At 47.6% G+C, this 17888-nt stretch overlaps 1 protein-coding gene across 2 annotated transcripts in view; it reads left to right on the top strand.

Annotated features, from left to right (window-relative positions):
• The first annotated feature begins 1325 nt into the window (after nt 1–1325).
• Nucleotides 1326–17888, top strand: part of Galnt18 (polypeptide N-acetylgalactosaminyltransferase 18) — a 322350-nt gene continuing 305787 nt past the window's right edge. For both annotated transcript variants that reach the window (XM_052713837.1, XM_052713838.1), the window contains exon 1: nt 1326–1963. In XM_052713837.1, the coding sequence (XP_052569797.1) occupies nt 1729–1963 (235 nt within the window). In that variant the 5' untranslated portion in view covers nt 1326–1728. The remainder of the gene's footprint in view (nt 1964–17888) is intronic.

The raw sequence follows: 17888 nt of genomic DNA on the forward strand, positions 1-17888 counted from the left end.
CAGCCTGTTTTCCAGCTGGGGAGGAGAGATCTCCTCTCCAAGCCTTGGAGGTTTTCCTCTTTCTCAGTATCTTTGGGGACCTTTTGTCTGTAGTATTAAAGGGACATAACATGTCTGGTTTGGGGCTTCCTCTTTTCTAGGACAAGGTCGTTGAATTCAGAAGTCTGGTAAGTGAGCTGCCTGGTATATCACCGTGGCTCATTGGAGTGCTGGCCCACAGGGTTGCCTCATCTTCAAACTTCTTTCCCGGCCAGAAAACACAACTTGGAGAGAAGGTAAGGAAGTCTGTTATAGAAAGACTTTGTTTAAAGAATTCTGAGAAGTGAGCGTTTTAAGATGGGATGAAATGAAGGAGCACTTGCTCTCCTAGGAAACATAGTGGGCCCTCTGCTGTGAGTTCCCATCCTCTCCAGCAAAGCTCTGCTGCCCTCCGCATAGCCATGAGGACTGTATGTGTGGGAACTCTACAGGTCATGGAGAATGGCATCCTCCCTCCTGCCCCATCACTACATATAAGGTTTCCCTGTACGTGGGGTATGGTGGGCTCCATAAACAGTAAAGGCTTGTAGGACACGACCACGTCATGGGAACTGCACAGACTTAAACAATCTTGGAGCAACTATGCCTTAGAGACATTTTCACAGTTCACTAGTGCCTCTCCTAGAGATTTCCAGGAGGCGTTTGGTGACACCCTGGAGACCAGCAGAAGGCAGGGGCAGGGTGGAGGCGCAAGCGAATCAGGAGTGGATATTATAAGGCTTGGCCACTTCTATGGTCTGCGTCTCGATTATCAAAATAAATAAATAGATAAATAAATAAACAAACAAAAGAACAACAACAACAACAAACGACGGGGGGGGGGGTAAGGACTCAGTTTTTAGGTGGGAAAGCAGCGGAATGCCCTCAGCTGAGGCAGGTGAGGGGACACGAACATCATATTCCCCTCCCACCCCCCAAGCTTGGGATCCTTTGCTCGCAAGATAGCCGGAATTCCCCTAGGGGCGGAGTCTGCGGACCTGGGCCGGGGACTGGCAGTTGGTGGCCTGCAGGAGCCGGGTCCGGGTGGTCTGAGAGCCGGGAAGCTCGGGCGCGTCCGGGACGAAAGCTGGTGGCCAGCAGGTGGGGCGCCGGGCGGGGCTCCGCCCCCTGGCCCCTACTCGTTGGTCCGCAGCCGCCCAGCCCCGGCCCCTCTCCAGAGCCGGAGCGCGATTGGTGGCGGCGCTTGTCGCTCGGAGGGGGCCGGGCCGTGCTGCTTCGCTCCTTGGGTCGCTGCCACAGCTTCGGTTCTCCTGAGCAGCGAGCGACGCGGGCTGGTGGCATCTCCCAGGCAGCGGGCGCTGGAGATGGGAAGCAGCGCTGCAGCGGGCCCTGGCAGTGACAAAGTTTCCCAGAACTGCAGGTCGCATCGCGCCACTGCCGGCCACCCCTGACTGCCTAGGGAAAGACTAGGGGATTTTGAATTTGGGGGAAAAAAAAAAACACCACCAACAACAAACAAACCCACCTCGTTTCCTTTGTGGAGCTCTTTCTCAGGGTGGCCAGCGGCGGGAGCTGCAAACTTGGGCACCGCGGCTCGCACTGTCAGGGGACCCGCCTTTGGAGAGACTCAAGACTTGGGTGCTGGCGCACCAGAGGCCCCAGGCGTACCAAGGGGTGTGAGCGCGGGGGAGTTTGGGGCGCGCAGCAAGGAGGGGCCCCGGGAGCTCTATATGGAGGAGGGACCCCAGAATGGTGTGTACCAGGAAGACCAAAACTTTGGTGTCCACTTGCGTGATCCTGAGCGGTATGACCAACATCATCTGCCTGCTGTACGTGGGCTGGGTTACCAACTACATCGCCAGCGTGTATGTGCGGGGGCAGGAGCCAGCTCCCGACAAGAAGCTTGAGGAAGATAAAGGGGACACCCTGAAAATTATCGAGCGGCTGGACCACTTGGAGAATGTCATCAAACAACACATCCAAGGTACCCGCGCCCTGGGAAACTTGAGCCACGCGCACGGCCAGGGAGTGCCTAGTGCTCTGCTTGTGGGATGTATTGAGGCCAATGCGTATCAGGCCAGTGACTGCAGGGAGGGCTTTGGGGTGGCAACTGCGTGGTTGGAGGGACTGCAATCACTGGTGTCCTGGATCTTCTGTGTCTGAAGCCTTGCGAGTCTTCCTTGGGCACACGTGTGTACGCATAAGCACGTGTGTGTGTGTGTGTGTGTGTGTGTGTGTGTGTGTGTGTGTGTGTGTGTGTGTGTGTGTGTGCAGCTTGCTGTCGGTATGGGGACATGCTACACACGTGTCCAAATGTGCGTTTGACTCCATCTGCTTCTTCCCGGGATCGCGGGATCATACACTAGTCCGGGAGTGTGTCTGACTGTGAATGTTTGTGTATGCAAGAGAGAGTACAAGGGCAAAAGAGCTCATTTGGCCGCTCTAAGGGACGGGAAAGATGCCCTGCATGACCCTAACTGTGAGCTTAAAGAAGCAGCAAGCTCCACGACAAATCCAGACTAGAAAGATTACATTGCTCCAGTATCGGCCCCAACCTCAGCTTCAGCCCCAGTAGTGCTGGGACTGCAGGGGGCATCTTCAGTGGAAAACTGTCCTTAGCTACAGTACACCTGCAGGTCCAGGACCCTTCCCTACCAGCAGGTGTCAAACCCAGGAAGAAGCTTAGTCCACTGAGGTGGTGCTTCTGTTTGGGGCCCTAGAAAACACACCGAGTCTGCGCCTTTCCTTCAGAGCCTTCTGGGTCCCAGTGAAGGCCAATTTGTAAGGCAGCTACACTCCCTGCCCAGGAATCTGTCATGGCAGAGTAGACAGATCCACAGGAAGTGGGTTTGAAATCCAAGGCTGTAATGGGTGGGTGTCTCTAGACTAGGTTCAAAGAGGAAGTGGGATATAAAGGACTCTCCCGATGTGACCCAGGTAGTATGAGTGCCAAAGGGAAGTGATGGAGCTCAGGGCACCTGGAGTAAGGTGTGCTCACTGAGGCTAGCAATCTGGATTCTCCCTGTCCTCTTCAGGTGTCCCCTGCTTTCCTGGATAAGAGGGCTTCTTAACTGCTGGCCTGGTCTAGCTGGATTACCTGTAAACCCTGCAGGCCCCTGGGTATCTGGTAGACTCTGGCAGCATCTGAGCTGCAGGTTCTCTTGTTTACCAAGGTAGGGACTACTTTTGATCTGGTGTACCTCCCACATGGCCAGATTGGCTCCTTCCCTGGGAAGGCTTCACCAGGTTCAGGTGAGGGCAGAAAGGTGACCCCCCCCCCCTTGGTTGTGCTTTCTAACTGACAAAAGCAAGCACTTGATTTGAGGCCCCCTAGAAGAGGGGTCTTTGACTGCTCTTACTTCAGACCTGCCTCAGCCTCACCCAAGCACTGAACTGACAGACCAGACTGTCTGTGCCATAACGCCTGTTGCTGCCATTTCTTACTTGGTGGTTTCTGTCCCTTGGGTCAGAATCGACATTAGTCAGCAATAGAAATACAGCCTTGGTATGTTCTGGGAGATAGACTCAAGGCTGTGCCTTGCTCTGACATTTCCAATTTGTACACATATTCTGAGAGATTTTCATTCACATGTTCTCTATGTGTATGTGTTCAAAATGATTCTTCTGTTCTTTTCTATCTAGTTAGGGAAGAAGTGAGCAAAGGGCTGCTTCAGAAATAATTTCAAGGATTTCATGAAACCATGAGCTCAGCACTGAGCAGACCCCTATCATGTTGAATGTGGACCATATCACATGATTCACAAGGCTCCACATGAAAACCATTCTGGAAGATGAAAAAAAAAAAAACACTTGTAATTTTTTACCAGGAAACCTTAGAACCTCTCAATGTTTACCTGATAAACTAGGGGAGATTTTTTTTGTTTGTTTTTTTTTAAAAAAAGAAGCCTCTATAGACTGTGTATTGGTCCAGGTGTCCTTTGGGAAGTAGGAAATCACAAGACCAAAGCCACTACTCACAGTGGGTGGGGGAGTGACTTGTGAAAGGCTAGACATGAAGCAGACAGATGGCGGAGCAGGCTAGCTGGTTGCTTGTGCTGTGGTAGTGTGGTGATGATGACAACTCCCTCCAGGGTTCCAGAGCAGTCCCTGTGCTTGGATTTAGGGCTCAAAGGCAAGACCTGTAAAGTCTGTGAGATCATTCCTGCCCTTAAGGATGTGGGTTGTTTCCATAGACCCGCTGTCTAAGTTTTGCATCAGGAGAGCCTTCGGAATAATCCTTGGTACATCACAGAGCTGAGGATGGGGGTGCAGGTTGGGGGTGGAGAGCTGATAACTAGAATAGCCCAGAACTCTAGTTCTGTTATGTGCTGTGCCTTGTTCTCAGAGCTTTGTGTAAGCTGACTTACCCTTAGAGTCTTGTGAGGTTGGTGGTATTAGCTCCATCTTACAGATGTGGAAACGGAGGTCTGGAGAGGTTGTTTGACCCACAGGTCCAGGGTCACACTTGGTTACACAGTAGCTCAGAGATTTGAACTCAGATAGTGGCTTCAGGGTCTCAGTTTTGTTTCGATGTGAGAAGAGGTCTTAACATGTAGTCATGTAAGGTTGGCTTTGAACTTAAGACCCTTCCATCTCAGCAGGCATCACAGATGGGTGCCACTACATCCAGGTTCTTTTTAGTGTTTATTTTGGTTGTTAGTTCTGTAAGCTAAGAAGGTGTCAGTCTGTGTTCTTAACTGTATAATATACTGTTTGCTAAGATGGCCAGAGGCTCACGGTGGAAGAGTGCTGTCCTGGTATTGGTTGACAGCGGTGGGAATGGATGTATCCTAGTGAACAGCCATCTGAGGATCTTGGAGGGATGGTGGGGTCAGGAGTGTCTCTACATGAAGATGCTTTCCATTGCTATACTAGGGCAGATCTGGGTTTTGGTTGGTTTCCCAAAGAAGGCAGAGGTCACATTCCCTTAACGAATGTTTGATGACTCTTTGGTAGTTCCTGGCAGGTGGAAGAGAGACAGACAGTCTGGATAGATGAGTGACTGCCCTGAACTGATGCCCAGCATCCTAGTTAGTCATGAGTAGGGGCACTGCCAGTTTCCGAAGGACAAGCTTTGCTTCAGAGCATCGCCCAGGCGCCTCTTCTCTTTGGAAGGAAAGTTGTCCAGGAAGTTGCAAATGTCACTGAGTGTTCGGCAGGATGTTCTGAGGACTTGCAATTAGAAGAGGCTTTGGAGCGGCACCCTAGAGGTCTGTTCTAGTCATGACTGAAAAGTTGATTTTCCTCTTGGGGACCGAAGTGATATTTCATTTTAATTTGTTTTCTGATTGAATGATTTAATTAGATGGTGTGTGAGAATCTCTTGAGAATGTAAATTATATTTTTTGAACATTATTTTTTTTTAACCAAGTAGATGTTAAACGACAGGGTGGTTAACTTCAGACTTTAAAATATGTATCTTGTTGGGTTGAAAACACCAAGTAGTTCCTAGTACAGGCTCCAACTCAGAACCTTCCACCTTGTTTGAGATGGTCAAATGGACAGATGTTAGAGGAAGCCCAAGTGTGAGAGAACTTGGAAAGAGAAATTGCTCTTCCTTCTCCCCATCCCTTTCTCTTTTTCTTTTTGAGACAGTATCTCATATAGTCCAGGCTAGCCCCAAACACACTATGTAGCTGGCCTGAAACTTGCTAAGTGGCAAAGAGGACCTTGCATGCTCTTGCCTCTACATCCCCAGTGATGGGGTTACAGGTGTGTGCCACCATTCCCAGTTTGTGTGGTGCTGAGCATCAAACTCAGGCTTTGTCCCTGCTTGGCAAACACTCTATCAACTGAGCCATCCCAGTCCTGGTTCATGTTTGATTTTTATGTCAAGTGCAAACAAAAATGGCTTTCCTTTTTTTCTTTTTTTTTTTTTTTTGGTTAGTATCTTTTTGAATCTGTTAAGAGTGTGCCAATGTTTAAGGGACAATTTAAGAATGTATGGGACTTCCCAGGATCCATTCTTCCCCAGGAACTATTTTGTAATCATAAGCCCTCCTTTTGGCTTTGTGCTCTTGGCTACACGTGTAAGGAGGCAGTGCTGTTGATACATATGTATCCTCTTCTTTCTTTGGCCCTTTTTAAAGAAGCATTTTTCTCTCTGTTTGCTACATGGTTTGTTCTTTCAACCTTTATCTCTTCGCAACCTGAGGTGCCTCAGCTGCTCTGGCAGGAACTGGGTGGAGTTACTGGGGACCCCGGGGAACTGGGACACTCCTGGTCCCCACTTGTTTTCTAAGGACAATAGAATTCCTGCCATCAGCATGGATGGAACTTCGAGTCAATGAGCTCAAACATCAGAGGAAGAGGGAAGAATATTACACACAGAGTCAATGTTTTGACTGCTACTCCAAATGCACAGCCATTAGTAGCTTTTGAAGCTGTCAGTAAAAATGCTGCCCTTGGGGTGGGTCTGCTATTAAATGCTCTGCTGTCCTCTGTGCATAGACCACTCCCATCCCAGCATCATTCCATCCTGTTGATAAAGTCAGATTTCTCCCGTTTTATTTAAAATCCCCTAGGGACTGAAAGGTACTTGGAAGCAATCTCAATGTAGTAGCCTGATAATTTTATGGTATTTTTTTGCCTGATGTTTTGGAATGATTTTGCTGACCTCTGATTTGACTATTTAAGTGACCACTTTGTCTCAAGTCTTCGCAAGTATTGACATTAATTTTTCTAGAGAGCACCACTCTCTTCTTTTGAGCAGCCTTCACGTGTTTACACAGCATGTAATTAAATTAAACAGTTGCAGCAACAAGTCCCAGTAGTATTCCTGTGCTTGGGAACAGACCTAGTGCACAGGAGGAAAGCATGTAACTCCATAGTTAGAGGGAGATGCAACCTACTATTGAGAAGCCCACACAGGGACAAGAGCATTAAGGGAATGTTTCACAGAGGAAAGAGGAAGCAGGCAGATTTGCAGAGTGGAGTGGAGGATTGCTTAAGGAAACGCCCCCCAATACTTTAAATGACTGCATAGTATTCTGCTGCCAATGTAGCGTTTTCCTCTGACTTTCTCTAATATTGGACATTTGTTAGGAAATGGATATACTTAGGGGAAAAAAACGAATGTCTTTGCATCACCTATTTTTTTCTCTTTGAATTATTCTCAAAAATGTATTTGCAGAAGTAAGATTACCAGTGACAGAGTATGAACATTTTTTATGAAATATTATTTTTCAAAAGGAAAGACTTTCCACCCAGCCACTGACAATGCAGTATTGTGCTGGGGTCACGGAGAGCTGGTATTTGGTGTTATCATTCAGCATTTTCTGGACAAATGGAATTACTGTCAAGACAGTTGAGTCCTTTTATTTGTCCTCCTTTGGTTATGGCAGAACTTGATACCCTCCCTGAACCCCTCTGTGTGTTTTTGACTTGTGGGAATAATTTTTCTCTTGGAGGCTCAGTGTTGATGGTTTGTGTATTTTACACGTTTTCATAGGTTTCTTAACAAATTGGTAAGATACCCATGATGACTATATTATACATACTACATATATATTTTGGTTTTATTTTTGAATTTATTTTGTTTGGTGTATGTGATGTGCATGCGGGTATGCAGGTTTGATCACCTGTGCACGTGAGGGGAAGCTGGAGGTTCACATCAAGAATCTTCCTTAATCACTCACTACATGTTTTGAGACAGGGTCTCTCATTGAACCTGGACTTCGCTGTTTTGCCTAGATTGGCTGGCCAGTGAACCTCTTGTACTGGGATTATATGTGTACCACCATGCCCTGCTTTTGCATAGATACTGCAATGTGAACTCAGCTCCTCATTTTACCCAGCCCCTAATCTTTGTTTTAAATATATACCCTAGGTCAGAGGTCTTCCAACTGTGTCTCCAGGAGCTGCAAACTTCCAGGTTTAATTTGAGGCCTTATTAATAGTAACAGGGTCAAATATCATCACCAACCCCCAATAAACCCCAGCATCCCCCACAGCACTTTTTCCTTATGGTTTGTATGTAGTGTTTGGTAAATTAGTTCAGTTCTTAAAGGTTCTTCCTCCTCCTCCTCCATTTCTTTTTCTCCTTTTGAGACAGGGTTCTCTGTGTAACAGCTCTGGCTGTCCGGGAACTCACTCTGTAGACCAGGCTGGCCTCGAACTCCCAGAGACCCACCTGCCTCTGCCTCCAAGTGCTGGGACTAAAGGTGTGCACCACCACTGCCCGGCTGTGGTTCCACTTCTTAAAGAGAAGCCTGAAAGGCACTTGGGAGACAAAGAGAAGTCCTACAGCTGTGTTTCTGTGAGGGATGATGGTAGTCTGAAGCATTTGAGAGAATTAGCAAGTCCAAGGTGACATGGAAGGGTCTCCCACCGTCTATCTGTCCTTCTGAACACAGCTGAGACCAGTTTCCTATGTGACTCATTTCTAAATTCATAATCTTTCTCCTCAGAGTCAGCCTTATCCCACCTGTGGGAGGTTGAGTTGTGGAGTGTGCTTTGTTTTCTCAATCTTATCAGGCAAACCGTGTGCATCTTAGTGTGTCTCAGAGCCACACCATCGGGTTGATGATGGGAGTATCAGAGAACCAGGAGATGTCCTCAGTGTGGACGTTCATCTGCTCCCTGTAGCTTTTGGGTGTCCCCCTTTGCTCCTTGACTGGCAGGGTTTGTTACCAGGAGAGTGCAATGTCTGTGGGGAGCTTGTTTGAGGGAAAGTTGTCGTTGGAGCAGCACAGCTCTCTAATTTTTGGAATGAGCTTTGGTTTGAAAATTCTGCCCATAACAAACACTGAAGCCTTGAGGGTGTCAACAGCAGGACTCAGGATCGAGCCTAATTGCTTTTGTTAATAGCCCAGGAACACATCTTTATGGAGCAGAAGGACCTTGCCAAAGAATACAGCTTCTCCCTGTGACCAGGGACTTTTCCTTTTTAGACAGAAGTGTATAGGCTGCAAAATAAATGAATTCCACATTCTTTCCCGCTCACTTGACATAAAGCGCTGTTTGCCCTTGATAAGCAGTTTGGTGGCGGATCTCAAGGAGAATTTAGAATCAAAAGCAAGCCACAGTCCAGCTTGTGAGGGCCTTAAAGGTCAGCGCCAGCCACTAAAGTTTCCTTAGATTTTCCGATATGTTTGTGAGATTCAAATCCACACACACAAGCCCTAGGAGCACCTCGGTTGCTGTTCTGCAGGATTCTGACCTCACTTGTTTGAGAAGCTGGAGGTGCTGTTGTGTGGCTGTGAGTGGGAGGGTCTCTTGCCTATTTTCTTTGCTTGGGTTTTATCCAAGAGTCTGGAGAGACCTGCTTTCCTCTGGACGAGCACACCGAAGGGATGCCATTTGAAGGCTTTGGGGAGATACCCTACTAAGTACGGGGGATAAATGGAGCCAGAGAGCAGCCAGGTGGGCTTTGGGGAGAGATGGGGCTATGGGCATGCATATGCTGTGCTGTGCACATGGAGGTCAGAGAGCAATTTATAGGAATCGGTTCTCTCCTTCCACTCTGTGGATCCTGGAGATTGAACTCAGGTCATCTGATTTTCCTGCAAGCACCTTTTTCTGGTGAACCATCTCAGTCACCCTAGTTGTCTATAAATGTCAGGGACTCTGATACACAGAACCAGAAGCAGAGAACTGGGGCTGCAGGTGGCTGTCATAGTCTGTGAATGGCAGGCCATCTTTCTATGCTAATCTCCAATTTGTCAGGGACTTGATTGTTCTAAAGTACACACATGTTGTCTTCTCAAACCTCTCTTTGCCTTTGAGTCATGTGCAGCTACAACTTGCAATGCAAGGCTGCACATAAGGATTCCCCACATTCCTATTTCCTTGCACACATGCCTTCACATGCAGGGCACTCACCCCAGGGCAGTGCCAGGATTAGGCATGTCCCGACAGTGCATTCTTGGTCGCCCCACCTTTTTCTTTCCCACTCAGTGAAGCACATTAGTATGCTGGGGAGTGTGTTAACCTTGAAATCTCTTTAATTTGTGGAGTTAAAGTTAATCATTCCTAAGCTTTGCTACTTAAGTTATTGTTAATAGCAAATTACCTCACAACTGTTCACAAGTCAGGTATGCTGTGGCAGTGACTGTGAGCAACAGCTGTTCTGGAACCTTCTCTGTGGGTCTGTGCACTCTATGGACACTGCTGAGTGCAGCCAACTGGAACTTTCAGAGGAAGAAGTCCTGGTTATGTGCATGTTCTTGTTTTTGTGGCTTTTCTGGCTCCACGGTTATGGCTGAAGATTCAGTGGGAGCTGAATCACTGCAGTGTGTGTGCAGCTTGGAGATGAGGTTCTCCTTCATTGCCCAATGCTCAGCTTCAGCGTGGTGAGTTTGGTTTTGGAGGATGAAACTGTCCTTAAAGGTGCATGTAGAAACAACTAGACATCTAATTCCAGTGAGATATTGAGAGCATTCCTGGATGAAGCCACAGCTGAAGTGACACGGAGGCCAGCAGGCACAATTAACTGGGCCACGTTTTATTGCCACTGACCTTCAAAAGTTCACCAAAGGATGATGAAGGGAAGCTCCAGAGAAGTTCTGAACTGTTCCGCCCCAGGACAGGCAAAGACAGTGGAAAACAGTGCCCAGAGAGGTTGGTACCAGCTCTTACATGAATGCTCTCATTCTACCAACGTCCCAAGTTCAAGTCTCAAAGTGGCTCACTCTGAGAAGGCTTGTGCAGGACTGGACCTTAAGCATCCTGGATGCTTAGTTGAGTTTCCATGCCTAACTTGTCCAAACATCTCTGTCCTCAGGAGACTTCGAGTTAATACCCATTGAGATTCCATAGGCAGGGAAAGGTATTTCAGAGACCTTGGCCAAAACAGGGTTTGAAGATTGGGATAATATGCACCATGCTGATGGCATCTGGGAGTTTAGGAGAACAGGACAAAAACTGTGTGGACCAATGAATAAGAGAGTGAGAAAGCTATAGATAAATTTTGTACATGTGTGTGCACAAATACATGTGCCTGCCCCAGTGTGTGTGAGTGCACATGCATGTATGCACACTTGTGGAGGCCAGAGAACAACCTCAGATGTCATTGCTCAGGTGCTGCATATCTTCTGTTTTGAGACAAAGTCTCCCACTAGCCTGGAAGTCACCAAGTCAGTTGTCTGAGCAGTGAGCTCCAGGGGAGCCTTTCTCTGCCTCTCCAGCACAGAGATGACCAGCATGCGCCTCCATCCTTGCCACTTTTAATGAGTTCTAGGGACTGAATTCAGGTCATGTGATTTCAGAGCAGGATTTTTGCTAACTGAGCTGTCTCTCCAGTCCTAAAAAGAGATTTGAAATGAAAAACTTCGATTCATTTTAATGGCAACAGTCTTCAAATGGAATTGAAGACTGACTGGAAAGAGAATACTGGGTTAGATCCTGGGCAGGCATTGTCCATGTGGGATCACTTCATTACTACCCTTATTTAAATGGAGAGTAATTCTGGGGGAGGAGTTCTGGTTCCTTTGGTCTCAATATCCCAGAGAGATGTGATTTCAGAGGTGATAAACCTGAACCCTAGAAAGTCCCTGGTTTTGAAAGGACTTGAGTGTCTCCCAGCTATTTGGACATTGGAATCTTGGTCCTCAGAGTGGTGGGATGACAGCCATTAGAGAAGCAGAGCCTGGTGGGAGGTGATTATTTCACTGACAGCATCACCTTAGGAAGAGAGCCCTGTAGTTCATTTAGAACCTAGTTAGTTCCCAAGAGACACACACTTTCAACTGTGAGCAAGATGCTCTTGCTTTCTGTCCCCCTGTAGGACTGCTCTCTCCCTCCAACAAGTGCTCCTACTGTGATCTTCTGGCCATTTTGTGTGGTAGTTGAAAGCCCCCAGAGGCCAAACCTATGAGACCTGACTTGGGACTTTCAGAACCAACTTTTTTCTTATATATTACCCAGCTTCATGTTGTCTGTGATAGCAATTGAAAATGGCCTAATGAAAATAATTTGTCCAAGGTCACAGAGCTTGATGGGTGTTAGAGTCAAGAAGGGTGGCTGTCCCCAAGATTTATGGTTTTTACAAAATAAGAAGGACATTTCAAAGAGAGGAAGAGAAGATCATTTTAGCAGACACTATGAGGGTGAGCTCAGAGGCCTTGGGTCAAGTAAGAGAATGACAAGAGTTTGCAGACAGGTGGCTTGCTTTATCCTTGTGTCAAATCCTAAAGTGAGTGGGGTGGACGAGGGGGAGAAGCCTTGCAAGTGTGAGTGAAGAGTCCCCTATCTGTGGGACCCCAGGGAATTTATCTTTATAGGAAAAGCAATGTTTCATCTGCAGCTAGACTCACCCAAGTTCCACCCATGAGTTTCTGCCCACTATGATGTGCCGGACATGCTTGCTGAGTATTGTTTTTGAGTACTGAGCTTTCCTGTGTGTTGACACAATCCTGGGTCCTAGGGTGATTTACTGAATCCAAGCAAACTCCCAGCCCTGGGTGAACGTAAGTGAATGGCTTCAATGATGTGTTCCCAATACCGGGGCAAAACCAGCCTTTCCAATAACCCTGCATCCCTGCTCTCAAATGCTGACTTTGTCTGGGATTTATAGGACGATGTCAAAGGTCCCAGAAGCCCCAGCCCTATCTCCCTGCCCACACAGCCCGCCTCTCTCTCCTTGTTTTTCTTTTTGCCTTGGTGCTCTGTTTTTAGCTGTCTGTGCCTCTCAGGATTTGGAAAGGGAGAGACAATTGCAGTAAAGGAAAGCCCTAATAAAGTGGTTTGGGCACAAAACACCAACAGCTCTTTATTTGCTCCAAACAGTAGGAGTCTGTATTAATAACCTCGTGAGTTATGTGCTGGGAAGTTAATGTAAGCAAAAATCTCACTGTAGACTTGCAGGTGTGACTCTATTTCTTTATTGAACTGATCTCTCCTGTTTGCTCAGTGACATTTTCTGTTATCCACATGGAAGATCCTTTTTGATCTCCTCTTACAGATTCGTTCAGCTGGTCTGTGGTTGGCGTTCCAAGGTAGAGTTGTCTTGTGTCTCTTTATTGCAGCTCTGATGCTGGATGATTATGTGGTTCCTACCTCAAAGGATTTCAGCTGCTGGTCAGGCTTTGTCTAACTAACCACTGCCTTTCTCTGATGGGGAAGAGGAAGCCAGGAAGAGGGGGAGGAGCAGGAGGCTGCCTCAGACTTGCCTGCCTGTCCTTGGGCTTGGAGGAGTGTCTTTGAACGTTCTGGCATCTTCAGTGTCTATGTTTCATTTTAATGATAAGCTGCTCCTCCAGTTTGATTTACTTTAGTTTCTAAAAGAGTGTGTGGAGAGGCCGGGAGACAGCTCAGTCAGTAAAGTACCTTGCAAGCATGAGGACATGTGTTCATTCACTAGAGCCCATGTGAAAGCCAGTTGTTGTGGTGTGTGCATGTAATCCTAGTGCTGGGTGGAGACAGATGGGGACTGGGGCTCACTGGTCAGTCAGTGTAGCCTCCTTAGTGAGTTCCAGACCAGTGAGAGACCCTGTCTCACAGAGAAAAAGAAAGGTGAACAGCACCTCAGGAGTGACATTCAAGGTTGATCTCTGATCTACACACATGCACACACACACACACACACACACACACACACACACACACTCACGCACTCACAGAGATGTGGAGGAGAATTTACAGGAGTCAGACTTTCAACTGTACATCTGGGCCAGACCTTTATCTTAGAAGAACCCAGGGATTCAGATTAGAAGAGAAACACAATGGAAAGTCAATAGAAAAGACCGGCTAATGACTCAAAAGTTGGAATGGAACCAATGAAGAAGGGCAATAAAAACAGGTCTGGACTCCTGGAGAATCATGGGAGAGAAGGGACTTGAGGGTCTTTGAGCACCTGTTATACATCAAATGTTTACTGACTGCCACCTTGTTTGAACCTCTAAGGAAGTCTGTGGGGGTCATTGCACCATTTTACAGATGAGGAAATGAAGGCTCAATGGTTATACTTAACTTGTCCAAAGGCAATCAGCTATATAAGATGAGAACCCCTGACTCCATTAAGCCTCACAACAAGGGGCCAGGGGCCTCTCTTGCTCTTTGCTTCAAGGATGCTAATTAAGAGATAAGAGGATCATGACTTTCTCTGGGCTAAAGGGCTGCACATGACTTGGCAGAAGGGGAGGGGGAGTCCTTGTGACTGCTGAGGCTCTGAGCTGGGCTACTGAGTGACCCAATGACAGCCTCCTTTCTTGGACATGTAGGTGTGGACTAGTCAGGAGTTCTCCAGACTCAGTCCTCTGGAGGTGAGGGAGACAGACCCTCAGGCTACTTGTTTCTCTTTCTTGAGAGAGGACTCAGTCTAGACAGTGTCCTGCACTCATTTAAACCATGACTTTATTTTGGGGTTCTTTTAGATTTAGGGCAGGAAACCATTAGATGGCCACAAAGGAGCTAGGAAGCATGGCTGGGCCTACCAGAGAGTTTCCAGTGAACGGAAGAACTACATTGTTTAGAGTCATATGCCATGTAGAGCAGGCATGGGAGACTGGCCTCAAAGCCACCATCTTTTTTGGGGTTTGGGAATGGGAACAGATGAACAGCCACAGCTTGGTGGGAGAAATCACAGGTGTACACCCAAGTTCCTGTGATTCTGCATTTGGCGGTAAGTGCAGTAATATCCTGGTATGCACCCCAGCCCTCTTTAGGGGACACGCTCAGATTCTGGCCTTTCTCGTTCAACAGCATTTATTAGGCACCTAGGAAATGGTGAGGACATGGCACTGGTGCAATATGAAGATGTTGCCATTAAATGTGGTGGCCAATGGCCACCTCTCCTCTCAGCATGCTCTTGAAGAAGGTGAGATGTGAGCCATGTGCATGTCTAAGGGAGGAACAGGTTCAGTGGAGACAGAAAGCAGTGAAAAGGCCCTGTGGCAGGGATGTGCTTGGTATGTTTGCACAGCAATGGGGTGGCCAGAATGCCACAGTAGGGTGATGGTAAGAGGGCATGAGGACAGACTGCCTGGGTGGGGAGCTAGCTGTGCAACCCCAAAGACCACTGGGAAAGGAATGCCCTAGGACTAGGAGCCACTGGACGGGCTAAGTGAAGGGGCACACTGGTGAAAGCATCAATCTGAACTGTTCTCCGGCTATTTCCTAACAAGCAGGAGTCTGCCTCTGCTGGCGTGGCACTATGCCAATTGTGGTGGGCAGTGGCAGAATCTGTCCTACAGGGTCCTTTTCTTTGAAAAGCATGTTATCAAGTTGAGAAGACCAAACATCTTTTGCAGTTGACCCCCATAAGGAGTGTGTAAAGTGCAGTACTCTAGAAGAAGAAGTCATCTGCCTGGGCTTCACAGAGTACGTGGGACTTGAAGAACAAGGCGATTAGAGGAGTGGAGTAGGCAAGGCACGGAGAGGGCAGCTCAGTAACTCAAACCAACACTTACTTTGAAGAAGGAAACCCTGTCCCTCAGCATGGCAGACAAGATCAGCACAAGCGGCGGGCCTGAAAATTCACCATGCCTCTGGTGGGTCAAATGACCTTGGCAAGTCTCTGCACTGCCCGTGTCTTAGTTTTCTCAACTGCGTGGATAAAGGTAACAGTTTCTTTGCCATTGAAAGGCTGCTATACTGATCAAGGTGCAGGAAAGCATCTGGCCCTGCTCACTAGCGGTAAGCATGGGGGAAGTGTGCTCTGTATTCCATCTCCCTACCTCCTTTTTCTCCCTCCTCCCTTTGTGTGTGTGAGGGCATGAGAGAGAGAGAGAGGAGGAGGAAGAGAGGAAAATGCGAACACATTCACAGTGTGTGTGTGTGTGTGTGTGTGTGTGTGTGTGTGTGTGTGTGTGTGTGTGATGCGTTGTGTGTGTGCGTGTGGAGGCTGGAGGCCAATGTTCAGTGTCTTTCTCAACCACACCTCATCTTATTTGTTTCAGGGATGGGTTCTCACTAAACATGGAGCTCACGGATCTGGCTAGGCTGGCTGGTCGGTGATCTCCAGACACAGGCTGCCATGCCTGGCTTTGTATCTGTGTGCTGAGGATCTGAACTCAGGGCCTCATGCTTTTGTGGCAAACACTTTACTGACTGAGTCATCTCCCCAGCATCTCTCCCCTTCATTTGCACACTTTCCTCCCTGGAGTATTGCACAGAAAAACAATCAAGAATGAATGTGTTTTCTGGCTTCGACACCTAGAATATGGGATTTCAGCTCCATTTTGGTGCAACTCATTAAGGTTATCCTAGGTCTGTCAAGCCTGAGATGGCCATGTTAACATTCGAGGGGGACCAAATAACACTGGTGACACTGTGTTGGAAGAGACTGGCTCAGGGGCATCTGGGTGCAACCCACCACCGCCAGGCAGCAAGTTGCCGTGATGTGTGCCCATGCCTCTGTCCGGTAGAAGCCACTTGGCATTGCAGCAGGTGGCAGTCGGTGTTGATGATGCTCTGGGCTGCTGAGCCCCTGGCTGGTGGGGGAGTCAGGCTGCCCATCTGGTGAGCCTCCTTTCCTACTGCTGTGGAGGTGGGCACATGGGAGCTGCATGTCTTCTTTTCATCTCGACCTCCACACTGACTCCGAGTGACACCAGCCCATCTTCCTGCCAGGGCGGGTTTGATTTAACTCAAAGTGATGTGGCGTATAATTTCAACAGCAGCCAGGAAGGTGTGATTTAAGACAATTGTCAGAAAGATTTGATTTAATCTTTTCTTTCCTCTCTCTCTCCAAAATGTGCATTTTGTTGTAGGCTATAATTTTAATATACATCCTTTACAATCCAGAGCTGCATGTAGTCTTTACACTGGGAAGGCACATTCTGCATTTTTCTTTAAAGTACTTATCTAGTTAAAGTTCTAGAGACAGCACACAGGGGGCTGGCTTTGACTTCTTACCAGAGAGAATTGTGGTAAATCATGAAACTGTCTAGATATAAACTGTTCCTTTATTGATTGACATTGGTTATTAATTGACAGGTTCTTTGTTAAATAAAGAAGACAGTTGACTTAACAGACTGATAAAAATAACTGTATTTACCTGAAACTAGATAATTGTGAGTTCTAGATTCAGTTGATTCTAGGAAAATAGGCCCCAGTCCTTTTGAGTTCCTCTGGAAATCCACCAGTGTTGGAGATCCAAGCCGAGGCATCTTATGGACTGTGCGGCCTCAGTGTGGAGCTGCGACAGCTGAGCCATCCTCTAGTCCCTCCCACTTTGCTTGCATATTAGGACTGAAGGAGCTGCCGTCTCCCTCCTCTTCCTGTCTCTGTTAAAGCTCAGTCTAGAAGGTTCTGGCCTAAAGGATCTTTAGTGAGATGCAGAGCATGTTAGCACTTGAGGAAACACTGGGGTCCACAGGCTCAGGACACTGACTGAGAGCTCTGAAGCCCAACGCCATTTGGCAATTATTTTGAGACTTCCACTTGACCTTGGAGGCTTGGGATGAGAATCCAGCACTCTTAAATCCAGGTCTAGATGGTTCTCTGCACATCCAGGAACTTTTATCTACCACAGGTGACATTTCTGTCAGTTCCTTTTGGTATGTTCTCAGATGAAGCCGTGTACCCTTGAAAGACAAGGTGGGCAGGATTTTCAGTTTTCATTTGATGGGGTCCTTTCTCCCTGGCTGGTCTGGATCCTTTGAGCTTAGACTCTCTCCTCCCAGAATCCGCATCAGACTTGAAGATGTCGCACTGCTGACCTGAACCTGACCGCAGCCCTGGTGATGTATATGATTAGTGCCTGGTGCAATGTGATGAAAATGGAGCAGGATGCAGAGAGTTTACACCCAAGAGAAGAAAAAAGAGAGAAAGTTTACATTATCAACATGCTACTCAGCATTCTGTCACTATTACAAGTGCTTAAGACAGTCAACTTCTAAAGAGTTCTAAGGGTTAATTTTGGCTCACAGTTCTGGCAGTTTCAGAGCATGGGCGGCTGGCTCTGGTTGTTTTGGCTGTAGTGAGGCAGCACGTGGTAGCCAGATCATATTGTAGAGGTAAGCCGTTCT

The sequence above is a fragment of the Peromyscus californicus genome, unplaced genomic scaffold, assembly GCF_007827085.1.
Source record: "Peromyscus californicus insignis strain IS unplaced genomic scaffold, ASM782708v3 Scaffold_4__1_contigs__length_199733344, whole genome shotgun sequence".
Taxonomy (NCBI): Eukaryota; Metazoa; Chordata; class Mammalia; order Rodentia; family Cricetidae; genus Peromyscus; species Peromyscus californicus.